Consider the following 20,528-nt stretch of genomic DNA (forward strand, 5'->3'; position numbering starts at 1 on the left):
TAAAAAAGCAAACTAATAAAAGCTAACCTTAAAAAACACCTTGGTTTCGAATATACTCCAGAGAGTTGTCAATAATTTAAAAACAAGAGGTAGAGGAAACAGTCAAGACATGGATATAAAAGTTGATATGGGAAAGGGATGATCAAGGGGGAGTCACGATGGGGAAAGAACTAGGCAGATTTCGTTATTTAACCAAAGATCTAGAAGCTAGGTGATCTAGACAGAGGCCAAGGAATCAGTAGTTTATTTTACTCAAGAGCAAGCAGGGGGGCTTCCCTGGTGGTGCGGTGGTTGGAAGTCTCCCTGCCAGTGCAGAGAACGCAGGTTCGATCCCTGGTCTGGGAGGATCCCACATGCCGCGAAGCGACTGGACTGGACCCGTGTGCCACAACTGCTGGGCCTGTGCTCTAGAGCCCTTAGGCCACAAATGCTGAGCCTGTGGGCCACGGCTACTGAGGCTCGCATGCCTGGAGCCTGTGCTCTGTGGTGGGAGAGGCCACCGTGGTGAGGGGCCCGCGTGCCGCGGCGAGGGCTGGCCCCCGCTTGCCGCGGCTGTTAAGTGCCCGCATGCAGCAGCGGGGACCCAACGCAGCCAAAAATAAATAAATTTTAAATTTTATTTTTTTAAAAAAGAGCAAGCAGGAAGTATTAGAGAAGCGGAGGAGGATCATTAAAATAAAAAGGAATAACTAGATCTTGGATATAGAGTTATATATATAAGAATCCCAAAGCAGAACAGACCAAAATAGGTCTGTTTCTAGGAAAGTGCGGATTTATTTACAGCCCATTTTTATACTTTCAAATTTCCTGTCTGGTTAAAAGTCATCTTACTATTTAGAACCACAAGAATGGCCCTGAAAGCATGTGCACTCTCACTAGCATCTCCTCCTGCTACTTTCAGATCCTAATCTTAGTTATGCTGATGAAAAGCACAGATCTTCGTAGGATCATGTACTCAATGTGGATTTGCCAAAATGATCTGCCCAGTTTAACTGTACAAGATTAAATGGAATTACATGGAGCAAGGTAACATACGAGATAGAAATTAGGGGTATATGTATTTTTGCCAATGGACAGGTGAGGGAAGAATAGTTTAATCAAGGGTTCATGGAGAGTGCTATTACAACTAATAACTAACAAGAGCTGGACTTGATTGCTTTGCTAGTAATGGAAGAGGTACTTGTCCAGAGTTTAGGAATGGTAAACCACAAAACTAGAAATAAGAGGAGTTTCCAAAAACAGGAAGTCAACTAGTATCTGCTGTCAGAGAAAATGTCATGAGAGGCTGTGCAATCAAAACCATAGATCCGGGCTTCCCTGGTGGCGCAGTGGTTGGGAGTCCGCCTGCCGATGCAGGGGACACGGGTTCGTGCCCCGGTCTGGGAGGATCCCACGTGCCGCGGAGCGGCTGGGCCCGTGAGCCACGGCCGCTGAGCCTGCGCGTCCGGAGCCTGTGCTCCGCAGCGGGAGAGGCCGCAGCGGGAGAGGCCGCAGCGGTGAGAGGCCCGCGTGTCGCAAAAAAAACCCACCATAGATCCATACACAGTTGAGAAGTGTGAAGTTGACTGGTAAATTATTATAAAAATCAAGAATAGGAAAAAAGTATAATAGGGAAAAAATCAATTTAATTCACACATCCTCTGTGACTCTGCGATGACAGAAGGCCTAATTAAAAAGTCTATGGAGGGGAGAAGACTGTCAAAACAGCGCACAGATCACACACCCCAGCCCCGGAAGATGGGGAACTGCCTCAAGTCCCCCACTTCGGATGACATCTCCCTGCTTCACGAGTCTCAGTCCGACCGGGCTAGCTTTGGCGAGGGCGCTGAGCAGGATCAGGAGCCGCCGCCGCCATATCAGGAACAAGTTCCAGTTCCGGTCTATCATCCAACACCTAGCCAGACTCGCTTAGCAACTCAGCTGACTGAAGAGGAACAAATTAGGATAGCTCAAAGAATAGGCCTTATACAGCATCTGCCTAAAGGAGTTTATGAACCTGGAAGAGATGGATCAGAAAAAAAGATCTGGGAGTGTGTGATCTGTATGATGGACTTTGTTCATGGGGACCCAATTCGATTTCTCCCGTGCATGCACATCTATCATCTGGACTGTATGGACGACTGGTTGATGAGATCCTTCACATGCCCCTCCTGCATGAAGCCCGTTGATGCAGCACTGCTTTCGTCCTACGAGACTGACTGAGCCAGGGTCTCTCATCTGACTTCAAGTGAACCATCATTTTTGGTGGTTTTGATCTTTTGTCACTGAGCCCAAAAAGCCAGGGATTAGGGATTAAGATCATGCACGAAAGTTTCCTAAATATTCCTGAATGGCTGCAGCTGTTGGGGAAAAGTATGTGATATTTTAGAAACTTAGGGGGAAAAATAGGAAGGTATTTTTATGTAAAGCCTTGACCCAGTGTTCAAGAATATAATTGTATTTAGATCTTGTTATTGCTCCAGTACATAGGAATTGTGTAAAGTGTTAAAGCAGCTGTATAAGTTTAAATTGCGTATGTCGAAGATTAGGAAAAAGATAGTGGTTGTTTTTCCTAAATGAAGTAATTTTCTTCTTCCCCCCACCCAAATTATTTTCTCAAGTTGCTGGCATTTGGGTCAAGGTTTTATTAAAAGCTCCATTTTACAACACTGGCACAAAAAAAGTAGTTTTAAGCTTGTTTGTACAGTTCTTTTATCCACTGGAAATGGAATTCATTGCCTTAGGTCTTTTTAAATAGTGTATTATTATCGTTGGGGCTGGCTCTATGCTTGAAAACCACTTTATTTATAACCTGTTATAAGTGCTATATCTGTTTGCAGTTAGGAAATGCAGAATTCAAAGTGATCTCCTAGTGTGTAAGCAAGCTGAGATGCACTATCCCTTTTCTATAAAAAAAATGAGTTAATGTGTCAAGAAACCAACTCTAGTAAAGTGGGATTTAATATTACCCTTTCTTATGTGTTTCACCTAATTAGTTTGGTTGTTAATATGGTGATAACTAAAAGTCAAGGTAAATTTCAAACATTAAGAATTCTGATTTATTGAGCTTGAATTATGCCACCATGCTTATGTAAAAATGAAAGTGGCACCATGGTTAAACTGAGAAAAGTTTCTCAGTTGTAACAATTTTGATTTATTCTTTCCTGTGACCTCCTTCCCTGTATTGTAGTGCTGAGGTTATTGAAGTTATGTAAAACACATCTCTGTTTCTGTTTCTTGGAAGAACAGTCCTGCTAGTTGATTGACAATTCTAAGCAGGGAGAATTAAGATAAATGTGTTTCATGTTTTGCACACAAATGCAGAATTTGTATAACCACATGACTTCATAGTTGTGATCTCAAAAAAGAAGGAATTTCTCTTTTATCTTTTTCTTGCAGTTAATATAAGAACACTGAATCTCTAAGCTTCTGAAGTGTTAGAAGTAGAGATGGTCTAGTAAGGATGTAGTTGTAATGTTTTATCCATTTAGCATGTGTTTATTTTTCTTAATGTACTCAAAGGTGACATATTTGTTCAACTCAGTGATATTACAGCTAAAAAAATCATTCATTAGCAAAAGGAGAAGCAATCTCAACCAAACAATCAGAAATGTTTCTTATTATTTTATATTGAGATGAATATTTGACTTTAACACTTTTCTACATATAAAACACAAGTCTCTTGAAGGGTTCTTCATAATTGCATTATAGAAGAATTTAGTATGTCATAAGCACTTAAAGATTTAACATTCAACTGTAGCAGTATCTATGTTGGTTAATTTTCTTATAAGCCCCACAATGAGTTTGAGAAAAATGGAAAGAAATTAGATTATCAGGTTCTGTTAAATTGTTACATGTATCTTGCTTAAGTTTTTGTTCATTAATTTATATCCAATTACATAAAGCAAATTTGGAGGAAACACCTGAAGTTGTGCAATATTTTCAGAGATATTACTTTTTTCTATCTTTGTGTTTTCTACTTAAACATGATGTCTGTCATCAAGTATTATAGTCACTTTCTTTTTTCTAGATTGTTAAATGAACTTTTTTTTTTAAATCATCTTCTATGTTGCTGTTAGTCTTTATTACAAGGCTTCTTTCACAGAAGTTTGGCAGTAATATTGAAAGAACCAGGATTGAGCTGAATGCTTTTTTTTTTTTTTTTTTTCGGTGCGCGGGCCTCTCACTGCTGTGGCCTCTCCCGTTGCAGAGCACAGGCTCCAGACGCGCAGGCTCAGCGGCCATGGCTCACGGGACCAGCCGCTCAGCGGCATGTGGGATCTTCCTGGACCGGGGCACGAACCCGTGTCCCCTGCATTGGCAGGCGGACGCTCAACCACTGCACCACCAGGGAAGCCCCTGAATGCTTTTTTTTTTAAGGTACTTTGTATTCTTTAATTTTGATCTCCACATACCATGTTAAGAACTATCAGTTTTGGCTTTTACCAAGTGAAATAAAGTTATATTACAGTTGCAAAAAAAAAAAAAAAGTCTATGGAGGGCTTCCCTGGTGGCACAGTGGTTAAGAATCTGCCTGCCAATGCAGGGGACACGGGTTCAAGGTCTTGTCCAGGAAGATCCCACAGGCTGCGAAGCAACTAAGCCCATGCGCCACAACTACTGAGCCTGCGCTCTAGAGCCCACGAGCCACAATTACTGAGCCCGTGTGCCACAACTACTGAAGCCCATGCGCCTAGAGTCCATGCTCCGCAACAAGAGAAGCCACCACAATGAGAAGCCCTCACACAGCAAGGAAGAGTAGCTCCTGCTCGCCACAACTAGAGAAAGCCTATGCACAGCAACGATGACTCAACACAACATCAAAAAGTTTAACTGAACAAGAGAATTTGCCCCTGCCTCTACCCAAAGTCTGGAGACAGGAGTTAGAACAGAGATATAGTACTAGAGAATATTAAAGGAGACACATACCTTCCCTTTGGTCAAACAAAAGTCCATGGCTCATACATCTCTAGAGTTCCAAAAGACTTTAGATGACAAAAAATATTTTACACACAAGGTAGAATTTAGTAAATTGCTAAGGAAATTGGTACAACCTATAAAGAAACTAGAGATTCCCTTTCCTAGGTAATCCTTTTTGTCCCAACACAGACTTCTTCCTTGTTGGTCTTGGTCCTGAGATAATAATGGCATATGATACGATATGGGTACCAAAAAGTATAAAAACCCTTTCTGCAAATCACAGTAAAAATAAGCCCCACTAATAGAATAATACACTTATAGATACTTTTGACTGATTGCCAACTTATTATAGACTGGCAGTTTATTATTATAGGTCCCTAGTTATACACACCATTTATCTGTAGTAGAAAATATTCTATCCAGATATTAAATTTATTTTTGGTTGAAAGTATATCTAGAGGGACTTCCCTGGTAGTCCAGTCATAAAGAATCCGCCTTCCAATGCAGGGGACGCGGGTTCAATCCCTGGTCAGGGAACTAAGATCTCACGTGCCATGGGGCAACTAAAGCCCACGTGCCTCAACTAGACAGCCCATGTACTGAAACTGAAACTAGAGAGCCCACGTGCTCTGGAGCCCGTGCACCACAACAAAGAGCCCATGTGCTCTAGAGCCTGCGCACCACTAGAGAAGAAAAAACATACATGCTACAACTAGAGAGAAGCCCATGCGCCGCAATGAACAGCCCACACGCCACAACTAAAGATCCCGTGGGACTTCGCTGGTGGCGCAGTGGTTAAGAATCCGCCTGCCAATGCAAGCCACATGGGTTCAGTCCCTGGTCCAGGAAGATCCCACATGCCTCAGAGCAACTAAGCCTGTGTGCCACAACTACTGAGCCTGCACTCTAGAGCCCGCAAGGCACAACTACTGAGCTCGCATGCCACACTGAAGCCTGTGCACCTAGAGTCCGTGCTCCGCAACTAGAGAAGCCACCACAATGAGGAGTCCACACACCACAATGAAGAGTAGCCCCCGCTCGCCACAGCTAGAGAAAAACCGAGCACAGCAATAAAGACCCAACACAGCCAAAAATAAATAAACAAATTTATTAAAAAAAAAAAAAAGATCCTGCATGTCTCATCAAAGACTCCACGTGCCACAAGACCTGACACAGCCATAAAAATAAATAAAATATATTTTTTTAAAAAAAGAAAGTATATCTAGAATTCCATGGAATGAACAGTGTTTATACTCTAGTTGTTCCAAAGAGTTCACAGGGGCAGGAAGATGCAAAATAAAGTGATCATTAAATATGAATGCATAAAATGGCCCTAAAAATCTCAGGGTCCTTCAAAAGTGAAATGTTAGAAGTCCTTATGAAGATCTAATGCAGCAGTAAAAGTAGGCATATCTTGTTGGAAAAAGCAGCTTTCTAGTTTTTCCTTACTTATATCCTTATAGATTCCTTAGGGCTCAAGTTTATAAAGAACTACAGAAACTCTAACAACCCAGCAATTAGTGGTACAGAATAATAGTTTTAATGCTGAACAGGTTTAATAGAACAAGGGCACAATCTTCCATCTTATTTCCTTATCAAGCAAATGCAGGAACCCCTTCCTTAAATTTTAGTAAGTATTCCTTTAGGGCTTCTAGTTTTACACCAACAACTGAAGAAGTGCTAATAGATTTTGTGGTAAGTCAGTCATCAGTCACTGGGTCAATCAGGAGGGAAAGTGTCTCTGACTCTTATAAAGAATGTACTCATTGGGTACTTTGCCAGAGTAAAGCAGTGTCTAATTTAAAGACCCTCAGAACTGGAAAGAAAGTTCAACAGGAATATAGGAAATAGAACTGAGAGGATTATAATGAGGCAGATACAAATAGCCCAAAGACCCAAAAGATTCCTGGAAAACACAGGATTTCTGTCTAAAAAGGACTTCACCAAATGTAACACAAAGTCCTTGATTAGATCCTGGTTTGAACAAACCATCCATAAAACCATTTGGGGGACAAATGGGAAATTTGAATATGGACTGGGTATGAGATGATATTAAAAATTATAGATAACTTTGTTAGATGCAATAATGGTACTGTGATTTGAAAGGGAAATGTTCTTGTTTAGAGATACATATTTAAGTATAAACAAAAATATAAAAATAGATAAAAAATAATACGTCAAAACTGTTAAAAGTAGGTGATGAGTACAATAGGAACACATTAAATTAGTCTCATCATTTTTCTGTAAGTTTCCAATTTTTCATAATAAAAAGTATAAAACAGTGCTACTGTTTCAGTTTGGTGGTCACTATAGAAAATAATACCATTTCCCCCTAGTGACTGGCCACCAGGATAGTTGTTTCCATTTATCCCTTCTATAAAAATAGTACTACCAGGAATTCCCTGGTGGTCCAGTGGTTAGGACTCATTGATTTCACTGCCGAGGGCCCAGTTTCGATCCCTGATTGGGATACTAAGATCCTACAAGCCACGCAGCACAGACAAAAAAAAAAACAAAACAAAACAGGACTACCTTGTAAAGAATGGTGTTTTTTTTTTCTTCTAGGAAAATATTTATAAGTTTGGCCAATATCATCATGTACATAATAACATCATGCCCCTAAATTCCTTTGCTCTTTTATTCTTTGATGCACCCACCCACTTAACGAAGTCCCAAATCTAGGATAACTAACTACCTTCACCAGGCCTACACTCTGATGAATACTCCCACAGAAAAATGACACAAGTGGTATATTCATGTAATAATTACCATCCTTAACACTGCATAGTGATTCTTAATTTCTCTAGTTAGTCCTTTCTCCCACATGCTGTAAAGATTACTTCAAATTTTCTTTCTTCAAATCTGGAACCAAACCTTCTTACCCCTCCTCAGTCTCAGTAAATGATCTTGCCTTCCACATTACAGAAAATAGAAACATTGAAACAAAAACTTTCTCTATTTCCTGCCATCAAATCTATAAACTTACCTGTAGCTCTACTCATAGTCTATTCTTTCCCTCCTTTACAATGGAGAGGTCTCTTTTTAAACCAAAGGTCAATCCATTTTACCTGTGAAAATGTTTATCCTTTCTCACCTTCTTGGAGGCTTCTAACATTATCTCCTCTCCTGAATTTTCAACATTTCTCTCTATTGAGTCCTTCAATATTTTAACATTGTCAAGTCTCTCATATTAAACAAAAACAACCTTCCCTGGATTCCACACTCTACTATAGCTATGAGCCATTATGTCTGTGCCTCCTCACAGACAAACTGTTGTTTGTCTGTCAAAAGTTGCCTATAATCTATTTCTAGTATCTGAGACCCCAAACATTTCCTAACCAATTCAATGAGGTTTTTTTTTCTGCTTTCACCATTCTCTAAAAGATATCAATGAAATCCATATCCCTAATGAACACTTTCCCCCCAAGTGTTCTTATCTTATTCATCTTTTCAATAGCATTTAACAATTGAGATCTCCAATTCTTCTTGAAACACTCTCTCCTTGTTGGTTTACATGATACCATATTCTTTAGATTTTCCTTTTGTTCTTTTCTTTCTGTCTCCTTTGCCAGTTTATACTCCACTAGTTGATCCTTAAATGTTGGCACTCCTCAAATCTCTGTCCTAGGCCTTCTCTTTTCTTCCAATTCCACATTTTTCTTGTAAATCTCATACTCTCCCTCTCCCTAATTGTACACAAAACTTATTCCAGTCCTGAACCATTTAACCAACATTTCCACTTGGAGGGATGCCTGAGAAGCAGCTCTAACAGTTCTAAAAGTTCACATCTTTTTTCTGTTCCAGTGTTCTGCGTTTCGATAAAGAGCATCATCATTCATCCAGTTGTTCATGCTTAGAACCCAGAAATCATTCTTTCATTTTTTACATTAAAGAATAATAGATTTACAATACTGTATTATTTTCAGGTATACAGCAAAGTGACTCAGTTACACATGTTTTTTCAGATTCTTTTCCATTATAGGCTATGATCAGATATTGAATACAGTCCCCTGCTATACAGTAAATCTTTGTTGTTTTTCTATTTTACATATAGTACTGTGTATCTGTTAATCCCATACTCCTAATTTTTCCCTCCTCCCCGCTTTCCCCTTTGGTGACCATAAGTTTGTTTTCTATGTCTGTGAGGCTGTTTCTGTTTTGTAAATAAACTCATTTGTGTTATTTTTTAGATTCCACATATAAGTGATATACAGTATTTGTCTTCCTCTGTCTTATTTCACTCAGCATGATAATCTCTACGTCCATCCATGTTGCTTCAAATGGCAATATTTCATTCTTTTTTATGGTTAACATTCCATTGTATATATACACCACATCTTCTTTATCCATTCATCTGTTGATGGACACTTAAGCTGCTTCCATGTCTTGGCTATTGTAAACAGTGCTGCTATGAACATAGGGGTGCATGGACCTTTTTGAATTAGAGTTTTTGTTTTTTCTGGATATATGCCCAGGAGAGGAATTGCTGGATCATATGGTAGTTCTATTTTTAGTTTTTTAAGGAACCTCCATACTGTTTTCCATAGTGGCTAAACCAATTAACATTCCCACCAACAGTGGGAATATTAATATTCCCATATATTAATATTTCTCCACACCCTCTCCAGCATTTATTATTTGTAGACGTTTTGATGATGGCCATTCTCACCAGTGTGAGGTGATATCTCATTGTGGTTTTGATTTGCATTTCTCTAATAATTAGCAGTGTTGAGCATCTTTTCATGTGCCTGTTGGCCAGCTGTATGTCTTTTTGGAGAAATGTTTATTTAGGTCTTCTGTCCATTTTTTGACTCGGTTGTTTGTTTTTTTGATATTAAGTTGTATGAGCTCTTTGTATATTTTGGAAATTAACCCTTTATTCATCACATCATTTGCAAATATTTTCTTCCATTCGTGGGTTGCCTTTTTGTTGATGATTTCCTACACTGTGCAAACGCTTTTAAATTTGTTTAGGTTCCATTTGTTTATTTTTACTTTTATTTATTTTGCCCTGGGAGACTGATCTAAGAAAATATTGCTGTGATTTATGTCAAAGAATGTTTCCCCCTTTGTTTTATTCTATGTAATGGTGGCCTCGTAGAATGAATTTGGTAGTGTTCCCTCCTCTTCAATCTTCTGGAATAGTTTGAGAAGGATGAGTTCTTCTTTGTATGTTTGGTAGAATTCCCCAGTAAAGCCATCTGGTCCTGGACTTTTGTTTGCAGGGAGTTATTTTGTTTTTTGGGTGTGTTTTGTTTTGTTTTGTTTTTTACAGATTCTATTTCATTTCTAGTAATCAGTCTGTTCAAATTATCTGTTTCTTCTTGATTCAGTTTTGGCAAGCTGTATGTTTATAGAAACTATCCATTTTTTGTAGGTTGTCCCAATTTGTTGGCATAGGAGTTTTATGGTATCGTGTCTTATATTAAGTCTTTAAGGCATTTTGAGTTTATTTTTGTGCATGGTATGAGGGAATGTTCTAATTTCATTGATTTACATGCAGCTGTCCAGCTTTCCCAACATCACTTGCTAAAGAGACTGTCTTTTCTCCACTGTATATTCTTGCCTCCTTTGTCAAAGAGTAATTGACCACAGGTGTGTGGGTTTACTCCAGGGTTCTTTATTCTGGTCCCTTGATCCATATGTGTTTTTGCACCAATACCATGCTGTTTTGATAACTGTAGCTTTGCAGTATTGTCTGAAGTCTGGGAAGATTATGCCTACAGCTTTGTTCTTTTTCCTCAGAATTGCTTTGGCAATTCTGAGTCTCTTGTGGTTCCTTATAAATTTTAGGATTATTCTAATTCTGTGTAAAATGTCACAGGTAATTTGAAATGGACTGAATTAAATCTGTAGATTGCTTTGGGTAGTATGGCCATTTTAACAATATTAATTCTTCCAATCCAAGACCACAGGATATCTTTCCATTTCTTTGAATCTTCTTCAGTTTCCTTTATCAATGTTTTATAGTTCTCAGTGTATAGTTCTTTCACATTCTTGGTTAAGTTTATTTCTAGGTTGGTTTTTTTTTTTGATGCAATTTTAAACACTTTTTCTTTTTACTTTCCTTTTCTGATATTTGTTAGTATAAAGAAATGTAACAGATTTCTGTATACTAATCCTGCTACCTTACTGAATTCATTTATTCTAACAGTTTTTGTGCGGAGGCTTTAGGGTTTTCTGTATAGAGTCTTGCATAGAAAGACAATTTTACCTCTTCCCTTCCAATCTGGACACATTTTATTTATTTTTCTTGTTTGACTGCTGTGGCTAGAAGTTTCAATACTATGTTGAATAGAAGTGGTGAGAGTGGGCATCCTTGTCTTGTTGCTGAATTTAGCAAGAAGGCTTTCAGCTTTTCACCATTGAGTATTATATTGGCTACGGGTTTGTCATAAATGGCTTTTATTATTTTTAAAATTTATTTACTTATTTGGCTGTGTTGGGTCTTGGTTGTGGCATGCGGGATCTTTCGTCGCAGTGCATGGGCTTCTCTCTAGTTGTGGCATGCGGGCTCTAGAGCACAGGGGCTCAGTAGTTGTGGTGCACAGGCTTAGTTGCCCTGCAGCATGTGGGATCTTAGTTCCCCAACCAGGGATTGAACCTGCCTCCCCTGCGTTGGAAGGCAGATTCTTAACCACTGGACCACCAGGGAAGTCCCATAAATGGCTTTTATTGTTGAGATGTGTTCCCTCTGTACCCATTTTGGTGTGAGTTTTTACCATGAATCGATGTTGAATTTTATCAAATGCTTTTTCTGCATCTATTGAGAAGATCATTTGGTTTTCGTCTTTTCTTTTGCTGATTTGGTACATCACATTAATTGATTTGCATGTGTTTGAAACATCCTTGAAACCCTGGAATGAATCCAACTTGATCATGGTGTATGATCTTTTTTATGTATTGTTGGATTCAGTTTGCTAATACTTTGTTGAGGATTTTTGCAACTATATTCATCAAAGATATTGGCCTGTAATTTCTTTTTGTGGTGTCTTTGTGTGATTTTGGGTATCAGGGTGATGGTGGCTTCATAGAATGACTTCGGTAGTGTTCCCTCCTCTTCAATCTTTTGGAATAGTTGGAGAACAATAAGTTCTTTGTATGTTTGGTAGAATTCCCCAGTAAAGCCATCTGGTTCTGGACTTTTGTTTGCCGGGGGTTTTTTGGGTTTTGTTTTTCGGTTTTTTTTTTTTTTTAATTTACAGATTCTGTTTCACTTCTAGTGATCAGTCTGTTCAAATTATCTTTTTTAAAAAATTAATTAATTTATTTTTGGCTGCCTTGGGTCTTCATTGCTATATGCAGGCTTTCTTTAGTTGCATCAAGCAGGGGCTACTCTTCGTTGTGGTGCATGGGCCTCTCATCGCAGTGGCTTCTCTTGTTGTGGAGCACGGGCTCTAGGCGCACGGGCTTCAGTAGTTGTGGTACACGGGCTATAGAGTGCAGGCTCATCAGTTGTGGCATATGGGCTTAGTTGCTCTGCGGCATGTGGGATCTTCCCAGACCAGGGCTCGAACCCATGTCCCCTACATTGGCAGGTAGATTCTTAACCACTGCGCCACAAGGGAAACCCCAAATTATTTTGACTCAGCTTTGGCAAGCTGTATGTTTATGGAAACTTGTCCATTTTTTTCTAGGTTGTCCCAATTTGTTGGCATATAACTATTCATAGTATTTCTTATGATTTTTTTGTATTTCTGCAGTATTGACTATTAATTCTCCTCTTTCATTTCTTATTTTGTTTACTTGGGTCTTCTCTCTTTTCTTCTTGGAGAGCCTGGCTAGAAGTTTGTCGATTTTGTTTATCCTTTCAAAAAACTGGCTCTTGGGGCTTGCCCCGAAGTCCAAAACACCTTAATGTTATACAAGGGGCAGGGAGACACACACTAGTGGTACACTGTTTAGCTACAGAATAAGGTTTACTGAGAAAAACTTAGAAGTGAGAAATAGCAGAATACACACATTCTCTCGGCTATCATTATCTCATGGAAATGCATATTCAGTCCAGAAACAGACCCAATGCAGAAAGTGCTCCAGGAGAGGCGCACCCTTCCCAACCACACAGGAAGATTGCAAATACCTAGGTGACTAGTAAAGGACTTCCAGGTCAGGGATATGGCCTTGATAAAAAAAAAAAAAGGGAACGTCTAAAGCTCAATTTTGGAAAGTTGTAAAACAACCACTCATGACAGCCAGAGACGTTGTTTTCTCAATTGAACTATCCTACCCCTGTGGAGAAAAAAAAAAAAGAGAGAGAGAGAGAGAACAAAAAGAACGACTAGGCCATCAAGAGACCAAAGTCTATTTCTCTCATTCATTCATTCATTTATTTATTTATTTTTGGCCACACAGCATGGCTTGTGGGATCTCAGTTCCCTGACCAGGGACTGAACGCGGGCCCTGGCAGTGAAAGTGCCAAGTCCTAACCACTGGACTGCCAGAGAATTCCCTATTCCTCCTTTTAACTTAGGACTCTACAAGATCTGATATCTATCTCTTGAGCCTTACATCATGCCTCTTGAGCCTTACATCATGCCTCTTATTTTCTATGCTTCAGTCACATAGCCCTTCTTCGAATTCCTTAAAAAGTTAGGTTATTTCCCTCCTCAGGGCTTCTGCACACATGTTCCATCTGCTTAGTTAACCGCACCACCCCCCCTTTTTTCCTGACATCTTCAAATAGGTTATAAGTCCTAATAAAAGTACTCACAGCATGTTGTAGGTACCCTTCACAGAGTGTATCTCAATAGAAATGATACCTACTTATGTAATTATTTAACATCTGTCCCTTGTCAAACTAGGAGGTCCTTAAATGGCAGGAACTATACCTGCCTTGCTCAGGCTGCAGTCCTAATACTTAGCTAAGTAAGTACCCAGTCATAATCATGCTCAATAAATATTTGTTGAATGAATGAATAAAGTGTGGACTTAAAGAGATCAGGTAAAGTGAGATGACTTAGCAGTATTTATTATGTAGCAATAATTCTGATTTTGTGGTTCTTTGGCCTTAGATTTTTGAGGAATATGGATAAATCTGGGCCCATACCTAGCACACATCTAGCTTAAATATGGGAACAATACAAACAAACCCTTGCTATAACTAACAGGGGAGCAGGAGAGCTAGGGCTATACAGTATTCTTAAATAAGCAAACAAATCATTATTTTACACTACTTTGTGCAATTCACTGATTAAAGTGTTGAAGGAAATACAAAGTCAGATTCCTGACTTCAATAAGCTTACTTTCATTTAGAAAAATGAGACACATTTACATGGAAAGAAAATTGTTAACTAGGTACTCATCAATAAGGGCAAAGTAAGGACAATATGGCCCATAACAAGTAAAGGAGGAAGGGTAGAGTAGTGATCCAGAGCCTTAGCTGCATATTTAAATCACCTGGAAAACATTTTAAAAATACTGTTGCTCAGGTCTCACCTCTACACATTCTGATTTAATTGAGTTGGTGTTGGGCTCTGGGCATTGGTATTTTTTTTAATAGCTCCGTAGGCAGCTCTAGCATACAATCTGGGTTGAGAACCACTGATTTAAGGAGAGAAGAAGTAGCTTTACTGAAGAGTTAGTATATAAAATGTTTCTTAAAAGATAGGTGAAATCTGGATAGGCAAAAAGGAGTGAGAATGTTCACATAGGGATTAGGAGTAAGAAACAAAATGGGAAAGCATAAAGTGTGTATGGGGATGGAGGACTATTAATGAGTAGACAGATCATTATGGCTGAAGCAAAGTGTTGACACAAGGGGATAGTAGAAAATACCTTGCATTTTTATCCTCTAGGCACTGGGTGCTACTAACATTTTTGCAATATTATTGACCTGATCAGAGGAGTATTCTGCCACAAAAGTCTAGAGATAAGTTGATAAACTCCTGTATTAGGTGGCAGCTGTAAAAATGGAAGCATTGAAGAGATAACAAGAGGGATGAATCAGTAAGATTTTTTTGGCAAAGCCATAAGTGACATGATAAAAAGAATTTAAAGTCACACTGATAACTTAATAATAGAAACACTATCATAAAGACAAATCTTGATTCTTTCTCTAAACTCCTTTAGCCCTCAAATGTAAACATCCATCATTAGCAGTCATCCTAGTTCTAACATTAGGGCTTATCTTTTTTTTCCTTAGAAAGAAAATAATAAATACATTTTAATGCAGTAATCTCTGAAAATGGAGTTGAGACCTAAATAAAAAAAAAACTGATTTTAAGTAACAAATTGCTAATCCATTCCACCCTAAAGAATTAATTATTACCTTCATAATTTGATGGTTAAAGAATATTACGCTAAAATTTTTTATTTTGAAGCAGATCATAAGACATCTCTAAATCAAGCTCCTTTAGTTTAGAATAACAGTAGCTATTTCTATATCATACCTTGTATTTGGTCATGGTGCTAAAATGATTATTCCGAAAGAACACACAAAGTTCTCCTTCCTGAACCGTTGAAGTTAGTTCACATAATCCATGGTATGTCAGTTGAGTGGCTGTGTTATTTAGAAACTGCTCAGCTACAAAGCCTAGGAACCAATGCATAATATTAGATGGAAGAATAATTTCAAAATTTTAAAGTTTTTCTATTTACATTGTGTTCCAATTATGAAGAAAGGCCAATCAAAATAAGACTCCTCCTACTATAACATGATGGCCCTAAATTGCCTAAATTGGAGATTTTTTTTCTAATTCTGCGATGGAAGATGTGTCTATAGACATTTCCAGGCTAAAGAAACAGTTATCTGAAATTCTTTTTATCAATAAATGTATTTACTTATACCACACCTTCTTCCGCAAAGGATTTCATGCGCCTTGCAATAGAAGAAACACACACAATAAAACTAAAACCCAAAAAAACAATAAGAAGGTAAGGGTTAGCAAAAGTCAACAACTACTTCCCCAATGGATAGGTGTTTAGAAATTAAAAGTAGCCTCAAGAAATTGAGTTGCTTAAGATTTTGACAAAGATCCCAGATAATTTTCAGTTCACAAACTGCTCAATTCTTGCCTTAAAACTAAAAGTAGGCATAAGACTGAACAGAAAACAGTGGGGTAACTGATAACATTTTTATCCTAATCTCCTCCAACATATGCTACTCATTATGTAGATATACCAAGTTCAGAAATAGAAATCATCTCTTCTGTTTTCAAACATAATGAAATATAAAGAAACCTTCTGGGGTTTAATTTAAAAGCTATACATACAGTTGATCCTCATTATTCACACGGGTTCATATACGCTAATTTGCCTACTATCTAAAATTTATAACTCCAAAAATCAATACTTGTTGCACTTTCAGGGTCATTCCTGAATATGTGCAAAGCAGCAAAAAAATTGAGTCACCCAACACACACATTCCCCACTGAAGTCAAAATAGGCAACAGTGTGTCACCTTCTTGTTTCAGCTCTCATACTGTGAACAAATGTGATTTTCACATTCTATATAATGCCACATTTATCACATTTTGTGAAATTTCTGTGCTTCTTTGGAGTGATTTTTACTGTGTAAAATGGCCCCCAAGCATAATGCTGAAGCTAGTGTTCCTAAGCACACAAAGGTTGTGATGTGCCTTATAGAGACAATGCATATTTTTGCAGCTTCTGCCGGGCATGAAGCTGTTGGATATGAGTTTAATGTTACTGAATCAATAATATATATTAAACAAGGTGTCTCTAAGTGGCATGGACTTATATATACTACCAAATGTAAAACAGATAGCTAGTGGGAAGCAGCCGCATAGCACAGGGAGATCAACTCCGTGCTTTGTGACCACCTAGGGGTGGGACAGGGAGGATAGCAGAAGATATGTGGATATATGTATATGTATATGTATAGCTGACTCACTTTGTTATAAAGCAGAAACTAACACACCATTGTAAAGCAATTATACTCCAATAAAGATGTTAAAAAAAAAATAAGGTGTCTCTCAACAGAAACACACGAAAAACAAGGTTATGTATTGATAAGTTGATGAAAATCTTGTGACCAGAGGCTCACAGGAACCTAATGTTGTGTTTCCCCTATGAGCAGTGGTTTGGTATTCACTAATTCAGTGTTCACAGCAACTTTATGGAACATAACTATCAGTAATAATGAGAATCAGTTGTATAAATATTTTAAAAGCCTATATTTCTTTCATTCTTCCTCTTCCTTCCTCCTTTTGCTCCCTTTCTTTAAAAAGGAATAGAGGGGAGGAGAATGCTCTAAAAAGTTTTGTAAGTGAGCAGGGAGGTGCAGATATAGGGAGTAAAGATGAATCTGTGTTAATAAACTGATGACTCAACAAAAATTTGAAAATAAACTTGGTAGAAACTTGGTAGGGCCAGAGGCAGCTGCCTGATATAGATTTATTCCACTCCCTCACTTTTAGTGTCAAGCCATAGCACTTCAAGCTGCAAAGTGGTTGTAAAAAGTTACCAATATATCACACTATTCCAAGGAATTGGTAATGTAGGATGGGAAGTACAAAAAGTTATACAGAAGGCCACAGCCAAAGGAAATTTATAGCTCATTTGCAACTTCCTGGCTTTATACATTTAGAAATAAGACCCCTCCTCAATTATTATCATTACTTTGCTAAATGCTAAGTTATTGAGTAGAATGTATTAGTTATATACTAAAGCATTTTCTCTCATATAGCATTTAAAAAGTAAGCGTTATGCCTGTGCTGAGAAGTACCACTGCTGTCTATAATATCCATGTAACTAAACACTTCCTTCAGAAAGATGTTTCTAAATGTCCCTCCCATACCTCATTCATACAACATACTCTCTACAAAACCCTTTCAAAAAGATACAAAAATTCAGTGGAGATATAGCACAATGTTACTTTCATGTATGAAATTCAAAAATTTAATACTAGAAGTCTTTCTCAGCTGCTTGTTTCTAGAGAACAGGACATGGATTCAGAGAGAATAAGTGACTTGCTCAAGGACATAAAACTAGTTATGGCAAAGTGAAGACTGGAACTTAACCGGTATTAATTTATAAAATGTAGTGCTGATTATCATAAATGCAAACTGAACTCTATTTCTCCCCAAACCATAGAGCATAGACTAATTTAGACTTAGAGAGAAAAATGTTTCCTAATTCTTCTACCAACTTGTAAACAGTGACACCTGTGTGATTTTAGTGGCATATTCAAAAGCCTAATCTAGTTTCAACTTTTCATAACTAAACAAATTATGGAGTTTCAAAACATAATATCAGAGATTACTTATTAATTACAAATGCCAAAGGGCATCTTTCCAACAACAAAAAATCTGGTAAATATCACCTTAATCCTATTTCAACATCACCAACAATGGGATAATCAGACATCACGTGCCACCTGATTTGATGCACTAGGAAAGACACAATGTCGCCTATGTAGTATTCCCAAGGAAAATATATAACCCAAATCTACTAATGAGGAAACAATCAGATGAATCCAGATTGAGGACTATTCTATAAAACAACCAGCCTGGACTATAAAGAAAAGTAAATACCACAAAAGACCGAAAAGAAAAGAAAAGAAAAGAAAAAAGGATAGGGATCTTCTGTTCTAGATTACAGGAGACTAAATTGATATGATAATTAAATGATACTTGATTGAAACTTACACTGAAAAAACTTAAAAGCTATAAGGGGCATTACTGGGACAACTGGGGAATTCTGAATATAAACAGTATATTAGATAATAGTATTGTATCAATGTTAAATTTCCTGAGGTAACTGCATTGTGATTACATAGGAAAATTCTTTGTTCTTAGGAGACAAATATTGGAGAGTTAATGGATAAAGTGCTATAATATTTGCAATTAATTGTCACGATTTAGGAAAAAAATTGTGTGTGTGTGTGAATACAGAAAATAAAAATTCAATATGCTAATAATTGGCGAATTTAGATGAAACATATATATGTACAAATATGTATATAGATACATATATTCATTGTGCTATTCCAATTTTATGGGTTTGAGTTTTTCCAAAATAAAGAGAAAAGGAAATCAATATTATTTAATCAAAAATAATATGAACTCAAACTATAATCTTCAGCGTTTATGGCACATAATAAAAGCTCAGTAAGTGAGCTCGAATAAGTGAATATGCTGGAATAATTTCCTTAAGCATATTTTTTTTTACCTAGAAACAATTGTTAAAGAAGAAATTATTCCTGAGAGATCTTCTGGAATTAAATGACCAGTTAGCATGAAGTCTGGAAACTGGTACTGTGCTATTTTTTTCCTTGTTGATTTCTGCTGCCATGCCACAACCCATCGTTATAACTTGATTCAAAAAAGTATTAATATCCAAAAGAGGTAGCAAGTAATAAATATTCTATGTACATGTAAAACTTCTGTACTTTTACTTACAAGGTATTGCCACCAGAAAAAAATAAATGTTCTCTGAAAGAAGTTGAAAGAATATCTAATTCTATTTGACTATTAACTAAATAATATTTCTTTTTCATCAAAAAAGAATGATAGTAAACATATTTCTTGTATTCTGCACCTTATGGAGATGAAATATTTGAATTTTTAAAAAATCATCTCAGACCAAAGTTTAATAATTTTTAATAAAGAAAGATTAGAAATAAACCACTTTGGGATATTTTATGATTCAGGAGGAAAGTTACAGTTGTAGGCTAAACAGAAAAAGAAAGCAGACTACTTTGGTTGAACAATATACCCAAGAAAATATGATGAAGAAAATGGAAAAAAAAAGCTAATTGCTATATTATATAAGAAAAAATGGAGATATGGGAACATATGTATATGTATAACTGATTCACTTTGTTATAAAGCAGAAACTAACACACCATTGTAAAGCAATTATACCCCAATAAAGATGTTTAAAAAAAAAAAGAAAAAATGTCCATCGTGGCCTTTTATTTCCTTAATGATTTCATAGTGCCTTATACAAGTAGCCATTGGGATTGAATACTTATTTCAAGCAGACTACATATTTGTAATTTCTTATAAACAAAAAACGAGTTTAGCTTTTTAATTGTACTGAATTTCATATATAATTTTTCCTTCACTATGTATGGAAATATGATAAGCAGAATTTCACCATTATGAAATTTATATATCAAGGATTTAATCAGCTCTGATATATATTACCTGAAAATTCTATACCACTAAAGAGGAAGATTCCTACTTGCTTTTACCAAGATATTCTTCTCAAGTTATCAATTCTATACAAATTAGCTACAGTTTTTTATTATCCCAGGGATTCAATACCAGAGAAATAATAATAATAGTTGTAAAATCACGTTGAGAGAAAGGAGAAGTGATGAAGGGACTGTTTTTTGGTTGTTGTTCATTCTGCTAGTGTAATAAGTCCTACCTCTGTTACATTGCAGCCTAGCTTGGTGAAAATGCTGTCAACATTAGTGTTTCCCATAGCTTCTTACCTTATAAATATATTCATCCAAATATCACTTATTGGCTATCATTCCATCTGTTAACACTTTCTGGACCCTACTGTTCTCTCAATTACTATTGAATAGCATACTGAAAGTTACTGAGAAAGTAGGAATCCACTGATGGATACTTTCTTTATAGCCTGCTTTCTAAGAATATTTACAGTAATGAGAGCTTGGATAAAGAATGGAAAGTTCTAGTGAGTGGAATTTTGTC

The 20,528-nt window shown here is 37.1% G+C and overlaps 1 protein-coding gene and 1 pseudogene across 15 annotated transcripts in view; one reads left to right on the plus strand and one right to left on the minus strand.

Moving 5' to 3' along the window:
- The window catches only part of MINDY2 (MINDY lysine 48 deubiquitinase 2), a 115,783-nt gene that overhangs the window by 52,279 nt on the left and 42,976 nt on the right, over positions 1-20,528 (minus strand). For all 15 annotated transcript variants that reach the window (XM_060294203.2, XM_060294202.2, XM_060294201.2 and 12 more), the window contains exon 6: positions 15,288-15,430. In XM_060294203.2, coding sequence (XP_060150186.1) covers positions 15,288-15,430 — 143 coding nt within the window. The remainder of the gene's footprint in view (positions 1-15,287; positions 15,431-20,528) is intronic.
- LOC132596753 (RING finger protein 11 pseudogene) lies at positions 1,580-2,333 on the plus strand (annotated as a pseudogene).

The sequence above is a fragment of the Globicephala melas genome, chromosome 2 (genome assembly GCF_963455315.2).
Source record: "Globicephala melas chromosome 2, mGloMel1.2, whole genome shotgun sequence".
Lineage (NCBI taxonomy): Eukaryota > Metazoa > Chordata > Mammalia > Artiodactyla > Delphinidae > Globicephala > Globicephala melas.